At 42.7% G+C, this 10,850-nt stretch overlaps 1 protein-coding gene across 1 annotated transcript in view; it reads right to left on the reverse strand.

The window, feature by feature from the left end:
* Positions 1-7,643, reverse strand: part of LOC129515896 (leucine-rich repeats and immunoglobulin-like domains protein 1) — an 88,949-nt gene extending 81,306 nt beyond the window's left edge. Inside the window, exon 1 of the mRNA XM_055335123.1 lies at positions 7,627-7,643. Coding sequence (XP_055191098.1) covers positions 7,627-7,643 — 17 coding nt within the window. The remainder of the gene's footprint in view (positions 1-7,626) is intronic.
* Between the last annotated feature and the right edge of the window lie 3,207 nt (positions 7,644-10,850).

The following is a 10,850-nucleotide window of genomic DNA, read 5'->3' on the forward strand; positions in this document are numbered from 1 at the left end:
TTTTAAATCATGACACCCCTTTGGTCTGTCATTCTCTTAAAGAACAGACAAAATTTACTTAAATTTCCAAGATGTTATATGAATCCTGCTCTTCAGATTAAGGCTCCTTGGAAAAGGGTCTTCTGCAAGGTAATCTTACAAAGAAGCTAAACAGTATGAGGGCCTCACGCTGAGATTCCGGTAAACAGCAAAGAAGATGAAGACACCTGTAAGTGGAAATTTAAGCTCTCCCCGGGTCAGCCTGAATGAGGCCACTTTTTCCCTCTGAATGAACTAGAAAAGCCAGGTTATCAACAAATGAGTGTCAGCAGACTGGTCTAAAGGGTCATTCTCCTCTCAAGAGTGCCGATTAGCAATCAGAGAGAGAAGACAGAGGCTGAAGCTCGGATCCCCTGCAACGGCTTCAACTTTCTGCCACCGCAGAGCCATCCAGCTCTGAAGTCTGAGAAGTGACCAGTCCTAAAACCTGGGACAAGCTGCTGATCTCCAACTGCTGTGATCAGGAAATGGGGAAAATATTTACTGCAGTCTCCTTGACAAATATAATCTGAAACAATCCTCAGAGACATTTTCTTGTTTGCTCATCTCACTGAGACAAACTCTCAGCATGGCTCTCTATTGTGGTAAAATATACAAAACATAAAAAGTTACCGACTTAACTGCTTTTTAAGTGTGCAGCTCCATGGTATTAAGTACAGTCACACTGTTGTGCAACCGTCACTACCATCCAGCTCCACAACTTTTTCTTCTCCAACTGAAACTTCGCACCCCGTAAACACGGACTCCCCATCCTCCCCACCCCCTGGCCCCCTCCACTCTACTTTGTCTCTGTGGATTGGACTACTCTGTAGAAGACATCTAAGTAGGCAGCCCAGGTGGCTCAGCGGTCTAGCGCCGCCTTCAGTCCAGGGTGTGATCCTGGGGACCCAGGATCGAGTCCCACGTCAGGCTCCCTGCATGGGGCCTGCTTCTCCCTCTGCCTGTGTCTCTGCCTGCCTCTCTCTCTCTCTCTTTCTCTCTCTCTCTCTCTCTCTCGAATAAATAAAATCTTTAAAGGAAAAAAAAAAGACATCCCTAAGGATTTGTTTGGCATATTTCACTTAGCACAATATCCTCAAGGTCCCCCCATGTTGTAGCCTGTGTCACAATTTCCTTGTCTTTTAGGGCTGAATAAAAGTTCCATTTTGTGTGTGTGTGTATACACATATCCCACATGTTGTTTATCCATTCGATAGCTAATGGACAACTGAGTTATTTCCACCTTTCTGCTATTATCAAGAATGCTGTCATGAGCACTTTTTTTTCTCCCAGCATAGTTTTTTATTAAGATATAAGTGACATGTACCATTATGCTAGTTTCAGGTACACCACATAATGATTTGATACCTCAGTGCAATTCTTAAATAAATTTTTTTGACTCTTTCACTGTTATGCTTCTTGATATTACTCATTCCTCAACAATTAAAGAAATATGTTTATTCACCCCAAGGATTGTACAGAGAGGGGTGTGAATTCTCATCTTGGGTCAGAAGAACAATCAAAGGGTTAATTATAAAAAGGGAAAAAAAAAACTTTCATGAGGTCTTTCTTTCAGGTGGCAGCTGACACGCACACAAATCTAAAGCATCTCACTTATTTCTCCAAACATGATTGCCCCTTACCAGGCCCGACATCTGAATGTGTCTTCAGTTGAAGGTTTCAGATTCTCCTGTCAAAACAATTCATCTGTCAGCAGGACAGATGCTGTCAAAAGCATTTCTGCACCTTTCAGTAGCAGAGAGGGCTGGAAAGAAACCTCCGGGAATTCAGTTACTGCCAATTGCAGCTTTCACTAAACCTTTTGTCAGCCATTGTCATAACACAAATTTTCCCTGTTCTCGTACAAAGGGTGCGCAGAGCTTGGAACAACTGGGCCCAGCCATAGATATTCTTTCAGCTAATCCGCTGAAAGATGACCGTCCGGCCCACCATTTGGAGAACACACAAGAGGTACCTCTGCGGAGAATGGCTCAAGTTTTATCCCGGTTTTATCTGTGTCTGAGAAGCAAACTGTTTAACAGTGCGAGACAACAATCTGCTTGCTGAGCGTTTTTCCTGACAAAGACCCCCAACCCTGACCCCACTGAATGAGAAGAGCTAAGTCTTTGAATAGCTGAGCAATCCTCACCATTATGGAAACCTGTGCTGTCCAATTCAGTAGTCACTGGCCAGGCGGCTACTCCCATTCACACAGAAAGTAATCAAGATTACACCAAACTAAGAATTCAGTTCCTTGGTCATGCTTGCTAAATTCCAAGTGTGCAACCACCACCTGACACTCCCCACTACGGTGAGGCACAATGCAGACAGAGGAGATTTCCATCATAGCTGAAATTTCTATTAAAGTGTACTGTATTAGGGACACCTGGGTGGCTCAATGGTTGAGCATCTGCCTTTGACTCAGGTTGGGATCCTGGAGTCCTGGGATTCAGTCCTGTATAGGGCTCCCCGCAGGGAGCCTGCTTCTCCCTCTGCCTATGTCTCTGCCTCTGTCTGTGTGTCTCGTGAATAAATAAACTCTTTAAACAATAAAACTGTACCATATTGAAATCATGCAGGAATTAATACATACTTAAAGTGAATTGCACTTAAAGAAGAAAATTGGATTTCAAACATAAGTTTGAACTTCCCAATAATTCAAGAGCTTTCTTTAAAATGTGGTGGGAGATGGATACCGACAATATTAGCTCATTAATATCCTTTAGGCGCACGAGGTTCTTAACCATCCCAACAGAGAAGACATTTGAAAATTCAATTCACTAAGAAGACACTGAATAAAAAATGCCCTGAGTGTAATTCTATAGGCTTAAATCAGTATTTACATAATCTGACCAGCACCTCCCTGGATTACAACGAGAACCACATATTACAAACTTGGCAAACACTGTTCAAAGCTGGCAAACAATAATTCATTGACTCCTTGGAGTTGAAGGATAAAAAGTTGTTTGCTATTGAGTAAGCTGTGGTGAGGAAGTAACCCCAACATCGTTACACCAACATAATTAGCACTTCATCCTCAAATACAGGCATTGCTCACAGGCCACTGACTTATCCGGACAAAACCTCCTGCTCAACACATGGCCGTGTTCAACATTAACTGGAATCAGAATTCAAAGTGGAAGCAGGTCCTAACTCTATGACAAGCATTCCCTGGGGAGTGAGGTTTTCGTGTTCAGTTTGGTTTCCAGGCCAGCCCATTTCCCATTACTCAACTCAACCCCTGAACTTCATAGTACTTTGCATAGGTTAAGCCTTCAGGTGTTTGCTAAACCGAATAATATAGCCAGAAAGAGAAGTGTGAAGCAATCCAAAGACCCATCTGGGGAGCTCTCCTGGGGCACCCAAGACTGACCTGGAAACCCCTTATTTCTTAGTAAACCTGGGCCCCAGTCATCTATCTCTTCTTACCTCAAAAGCTGTACTGCGTGCCACCCATTAGAAAAGGAGTCACCTGCTTAGGACTCCCGGGAAAAAGTGATTGGTTTTCAAATTTCAGGGAGTGTGAGTGAAGAACATACAACTCGTTAAAGTTACTTATTAATCCCTTAAGCTTTTAAAGCCATTTCTGCTGCATTCTTACCTTCTGAGAAATTATGTGTGGTACACATCGAGTTCCAATGAAATCACCACATTACACTCCCTAGATCCAAATTATAGTTTTTATGAGAATAAGGGATTTCTTTTTATACCTACAATATTGAATGCTCTTATTTTTTCTGTTGTGATGTTTTCCCCTCATTGACCAAAAGCCACAACTAAACAAGCTGATAATATGTATTAAAGGTTTATATTGAGAATAATAATAATATTGCACCTTAAATTGGAATCATTCTTCTGGCAAGAATTCCCACTCAGGAGAAGGTTCTGTACTTGCTGCCATTTTCGTCAGTAAGCTAAGTAGCCCCATATTCCCTAAACTGAGGCTTGCAAAAAGAAACGCATTCTGCAAACAAATGCAAAATCACTCAGATAGCAACTCACTACATACAGCTCATCTTGTAAACTTTTGGTCAGTTCTATTTAAGAAAGTCAGGAATGAATCACAGTTATTTCAATTTCTGAAAGTGTTACATTGATAAATCTCTATGCACATGAGGCCTGCAAGCAACTCAAAAGAAGAGATAATATGCTCTAGCCATATGAGGACTTCACAGTGAGTGCCTGCTTTTACTCCTTAAAGTCAGCTATAGAAATCAGTGTGGGCCTCTGAATTCCAACGCTTAAGATATTAACTGACAGAAGTCACCCAGGCTTGCTTCCATAATCCCATAGATCTTATATGTGCTTCTCTATCTTAATGGTTCACACATCTTACCCCGGCCCATGGATAATCTGAATATAAGTCTAAGTCTTTGTCCTTTAGTACCAATCAAGTTCAACAAATATTCAGTGACTATGTGTCTACAATGTGTACTGTGCTCTGATAAATTCTGATACAAGTTAGGGTAAGATCTAGCCTGTGATCTTATGGAGTTTGTAACCTACTGGTCAGAAAGACTCTGAATATATTACAGACTCTGTAAATAATTACAGCCAAAGGCTCTGATATGGCAAGCATCTTCTGAATGATAGACCAGGAGTTGTAAATTGGTGGCTCGTGGGCCAAGGCTGAACTGCAGAGAAATTATGTTTGTTTGTGAGTAAAGAGTGTTTGAAGAAAGAGTCTTCACCAAAAAAAATTAAAGTTTCAGTTTCTCTTGAAAATAATCACTGGGAAAGCATCCCTAATAGTAGCCACCAGCAACATTTTTTTTAGCAAGTACTGCAGTTGACCATGGACCTCGCTACTCCTATTCTCTCTCCTAGGCCCTTCTTACTCATTTGCAGATAGTTCTTCCTGGCCCCTGTAAGTATTTGGCATCCTTGGTATGGGTACCACTGCATCCAGGTAGCATTCAGAGCAGGAAGATAGTTATGATGAGAAAGGTTAACCAGAAAATGAAAGACTTTAGTGAATCCTAGAAGAATAGAAAAGGAACATGGTTTTTAAGGAAGAAGGCCAGGAAGTAAGGCCACAAAGGTAAAGTAAAATAAATAAATAAAATGGAAGGAGGGAAGGAGGGAAGGAGGGAAGGAAGGAAGGAAGGAAGGAAGGAAGGAAGGAAGGAAGGAAGGAAGGAAGGGAGGGAGGGAGGGATTTCCAAAGGAAGAAAACAGCTCCTTGTTCATCTACTTGAAGTTTTGACCAAAAGAGTCAAGAGCCCCAGCTCCATGAACCATAATCAGCATTTGCTTTCTTTCTATTACATTCCTTAAAGCAAGAGGTTTTAAATCTGTTTTTCCTACCCAAATCTTAGTTTGGCTGAAGAGACAAAGTAATTGGGTGTGTTGTGTCTCATGCCAGGCTGCAGGGGTGGTCCCAGAGGGAAGCCCATAAATATCCCATAACAGTCTCTGAGTAAATATGGTACATGCATCATTAACCTCTAAAGATTAATTTAATTAAGAAGAGGCACTCTGGCCTCACCAGCTCTGCAGTTAGTGGGTATTTCACAAAGGGAATCTGAGCAGGAAATAGCTGCTGGCCACAGGCTGACCCTCCCACAAACCTGTCACACAGGAACACCACCCATGACCACCCCAGGAGGGGAGAGGTGTCTACAGCCACCATTTGGTTTTGCTGTTACAGAAGTGGCTGTGCAAAGACGTGGAAATGGGGAGGGAAGAAGAGGGGTCAGGAGTCTGGTCACCTACTCTCTACTTTATCATTTCCGAAAAGGGATCACAAATTCACCCTTTCATGGAGTGCTTGAGCTCTACAGGACTTTCCAAACTCATCACGCCCGTAATAGGACTGGTTCACCCTTGCCGGGTACCATCCAGCACAACAGCTTAATCTTTAGCTCCTGAACACCCAGCCATTCTGTGGAACAGAGGGAGCCTAGGGCCTCAGAGCCAGGCACTCCCTGCCTCATCAATCTCTTGTCCAATGATGCCCTCATGTCCTGAGGTACCAGGCACTCCAGTATGAGCAATAGGTTCATCAATCATGATCTAGAGAAGACAGAAATGCGGCAAGAAGGCGAGCTCACCTCTGGCATCACACTTAAGGTCTGGATAGAGTTCCTTCAGAGAAAGGATGGAGGGAGATTCTCCTAAATGAAAACTATGCTCTACTAAGGCAGGAAACAGACTTTTGCTTCTGTAGTAGTTAAAAGTCGGTCAAAAGGGACAGGAAGTGAGGGACACATTAATCTGGTGGATAAATCTGGAATCTGCTTCACCAAGTGCTCTGCGAAGTCCACCAGTGCCTTCTGGTCACAGAATACTGTTAGGATACTTACACCTCCACCTGAACCCCTCGGCCCCTAAAATATCTGCAGGAAGATGAGCATCTTATAGAACCACCACTGTAAAATTTAGGGTGTTTATTAAAAGCGTGATGCAGCTTTAAAATTCATTAAATTTGGTTTCACATATGAAAGATGCAAACTAGCAATATCCTATAAGTGTTTTGAATGTGTCCCGCAACAAAATTGTGTAAACGTTGGCACAAACACCAACTCTAAGTGATACTAGGATCAATTTCCTTTCCCAAGACACTGAAATGATTCTCCACTTAACACTGAGTGATTTCACACACTTCATGCCCTCACCAAAGGCCTCTCAGATAGGAAAATAACTGTTTTAACACAGCCCCATAAAAAGTACTCCTGGTCACAAGAACAGGGTGGTCAAATTCCAAGCCTGTCTTTCTGGCAGAAGGTACAGCCGAGGATTTCGCTGGATAAAGGGATAAGGAAATTCTACACCAGTGACTCTGGATTCTTCAGAAATGAAACCTTCAATGCTCCAATAACATATTACTTCCCGAGCACGACAGACACATTAAAATATTCAAAACAAACAAACAAACAAACTCTTTCTCTCCATCTGAGACATTACATACCCTCCTCAACCCTCTCATTCAGGAGTTTCCCCAAAGCAGGAAAGGGTCAAGGGATTTGGTGGTTTTCTGAACTCCCATTTCTGACAATGCACCCTCCCCTCGAACACGAAGCCAGTCAATGAGAATGAGAGTACACAAACCTCTGGTTAAAGAAACATATGCCAAAAGATTAAAAAAACAAAACAACTTGGCAGTAACATCTCTGAACACCTAATGATCGAGGTTTGTTGTTGTTAAATAAAGTACAGTTGACCCTTGAACAACATGGATTTGAACTATGTGGGTCCACTTACACGTTACATTAGAGTAGTGTCAATGCAGCTTCCTTCCTTAGGATTTTCTTTCCTCTGGCTTACTTTTATTATAAGAATTCAGTATATAATACACAAAATATGTGTTAACCGACTGTTTATGTCATCAGTAACAGTTCTGGTCAAGAGTGGGCTATTAGTAGTTAAGTTTTGGGGAAGTCGAAAACTATACACAGATTTTCGACTATGCAGGGGTTCAGCTCCCTTAACTACCTCCCCCACTGTTCAAGGGTCAACTGTATTTAGAAGGGTGATTTTAGGCAAATATACTTTTGGGTTACAAAACAGCAATATATAGTAAGTTGCCTAACTGTCTCCCTTAAAAGGGAGGAAGGAAATGAAAGCTTTCTTTTTAAAGCAAATACATCTGTACAAACAGCAGCTTACCTTAGTGTTATCAGCATCTCTTTCCTCCCCAGCCCACACACAAACGTACACACACACTGACACAATTTAAGGGACAAATGACATAAGTGGGTGTAACTACCTTCCCAGGCTAGAGCTGCTCATAAGGAAAATCCTTCTGGGAAACCAGAATTTCCCAAGGGTAAGTGCTGGAGTCCTCGATCAGTTTTCACTGTAACATATGTGGATCTTTCATTTTTCCAACGGAAATCACACCCACTACTCACTAACGTCTCTGATATCTCTTTGTGCCTGTGTGAAACCCAAGCATCCAAAATCAGTAACGCAAATAAAAAAATCCAGGTGTACTTGCACTTACCATGATACTCGACATTATAAACAGACTAAGTGCAAGGTTCCTTCAAAGATTATCAATATAATATTCTCTTCTAAGTTTTCAACATCGTCTTCCAGATTTTAAATATTCAAATAATATCTTCTAGGTTTATCCTTCCTTTCTTTCCCAGCTATGTCAAACTTACAAATAAAGATCCCTCAGATACAGGGAACAGATCCCCAGTATTAAGTCAGCCAAAGTCAAAAACTGAATTTACCCACAACTTTTCAAGAATACATCCTGTTGTATTACATGGAGGCACGAGAGTGTCTCTAGCTAAGTATTTTGAAGAAAATGCAGTTTTAAAAGGTCAGCCTCCTGGCTAACAGTTAAGTCACTGACTTTATTAGCTAGCTTATCAACTTGGGATTTTGTTCTGTCAATTTTTCCGTTGGGCTTTTTAAAGTTTATGTGTGTTATGAAGTGCCTGGCTGAAGCCAAAAGGCAAAGTTTTTCTTTCTACGATACTAGGATGTCATGAAATGCCAACAACATAAAAAGCCCATCTACATGGTATTCCTGGGGCCGTACAACTTCTTTGGTCCTGGTTGCCAAACCATGGAGAAGACGTGAGGTCAAGGGGTGCCAACCACACAGTACTGCAGCATGCCCTATCGTACACTGCTTTCTGCTATTAAAACATAGTACTTCCTTTTCACCACAATTACAAGCACAAAGAATCAGATGAGGTGTGTGACTGCCATCCTTGAACATATTAAAATTTTACTGTGTCAAAAAGGAAGCTGGCTGTGAAAATGACAGCACCATCATATACTTCCATTTCTGCTTTTTCTTTTTTTTAAATCATTTACCAAGGCCTCTAAAAAGATGCCTCACCTCTTCCACGTGGTCCGTCTACATCCAGCAGGGCCCCATGCGTTGTAACACAGAGAGGCCCTCATATCTGTGCCCTTCCCTATCTCTCCCTGCCCCTCCACTGTCTGCAGTTCCAGGTCACTGACTCACAAAGGTGTGTCTTAAAGGGTAGGTCCTCGTGCTAAATTCCACTTGCTAAACTCTACTTCGATCAAATAACAAATACTGGCACCTGTGGGATGTGAGTCTGTTTTTAAAGTAAATCACCACTAACGGTGATGAAAGCCCTACCAATAACTGATCATAAGGGACTCCCTTCAGAGTCCCAGTGACAGGTTGGGGAAACCTCAGGAAGACCGCATGTCCCTTGAGATATTCCATATCCTCTCTGCATGCTAGGGAGAGGTAAGAGCCATTCAATTCCTGCCTCAGTAGGAAACCAAGGCAGATGGGTCACACCAAACCCAGACATCAGCTACATCTAGGCAGCTGCCCTAGGAACAGGTAGGACATCTTTGCGTAATACATGTGATGTGATGAACCCCCCCGTTTCCACCATCACTCCTTTTTAAAGGTGACGTAATAAAACTTAACCTGAGTTAAAATCTCTGTTGAGCTTGCCCTAGCCAAGTAACTCCTATCATGGCTTCCTTCTAATAATCTCACTACCTCTTTTTTTTTTTTTAGGGGGGCAGGGATCTCATAGGAAGGGGCTGATGCTCTTGCATACTTGACACTAACGAAACTGGCATCGCCAAGCCCTCTTTAGTTAGAGGGCAATTTGGTTCTGTGCCACAAGATATAGGAGATCAAACAAAGGATGGTTTGGGGTGTGGCACAGTTGGCTCTGTAAGGCATTCAGCTATGACACCCAACCTGTCCTCCAGCTAAGCCTCTCCAGGCTGGCTTTCTCTTCTCACTCTCCAACACTCAGTTCTCAAATACTATCAAAGCAAATAAAAGACCCTCCGGTCCCAGGTCCAGTTCGCATGGCCACACAAGCATGACTCTGCAAAAAAGCGCCAACAACTTCCTTTACCTGCCCCACACTCAGTGGTGATCGATAAACCAGAGGGGGGTTGGCTTTGGTTAGGTTTAAGCTTGCATAAGCACAAAGAGAAAACCACCCACTCTCAAACCCAGAGAGCTACTGCAGAAAGCACCTGCACAAACCTGTCAGGGTGGTTTATAAGGTCACAAGCACCTCAGAAAAGATCTTTTATTCCTTAGGGCCGTGAGACCAATGGTAGGCCTGCCACACTGCTGGTGTCAATATTTATCTAAGACCTAGGTCTTCATGGTGGTATAAACCAGGCACTTTTTCAACTTACTCATTCATGTAATTTACCACTACAAAGCCCCCAAACAGAGATGCATTTACAGCTTGAATTTCTTTTCTTCCATTTCTATATGGGAGGCTGGCTGCGGGGCTTGCGGTCTATGTCAGCAACAATTCCGGCAGTTTGAGAATAAGGTGCTCAATGTATTCCAATATCAAATGTCATTGCACCTGAGGACAATAAAGAGAGGGAAAAGGGAAACAAAGCACCAGATCTTTCCCTTCCCATGGCACGCATGTTTTTAGGACTGCAAAGGAGCAAAGCCTAGACCCTGCAGTAAAGCAACTGAACCCCTAGAACCAGGCCCAGGCATTTCTAAGTGTGACTTACTCACACTGCAGGATTAATCCAGCAACCAATACCCAAAGGTATGCAATGCTCAAAGGAAGACATCTGCTATTTATTCAATAGCCCTGTCTGGTGGGCCCCCTTCTCCTCACCCTTTACAAAGTCTTCCTCCCTTCACCTCCAAATAAAGGCTTGTACACAATTCCCCTTCCTAGGTAAAAGGCAGAGGGGTAACTAGTCTATTCATATCACCTTTAGACCTCCACAAATAGCTGTGCATTGTAGAAACCAGGCTCACAGATGGAATCCTCCACTCTTTCCCCATCAAAGTCCTCAAATCAGTTAGCAACAGATGCTAACTGCAGCTCCCTCCATGGGCTGTGCTAGGTTCTTCCAAGGAGACCCACTGCTGAGCTCTTGTGGAG

This window comes from Nyctereutes procyonoides, unplaced genomic scaffold (assembly GCF_905146905.1).
Source record: "Nyctereutes procyonoides isolate TBG_1078 unplaced genomic scaffold, NYPRO_anot_genome, whole genome shotgun sequence".
In the NCBI taxonomy this organism is placed as follows: domain Eukaryota; kingdom Metazoa; phylum Chordata; class Mammalia; order Carnivora; family Canidae; genus Nyctereutes; species Nyctereutes procyonoides.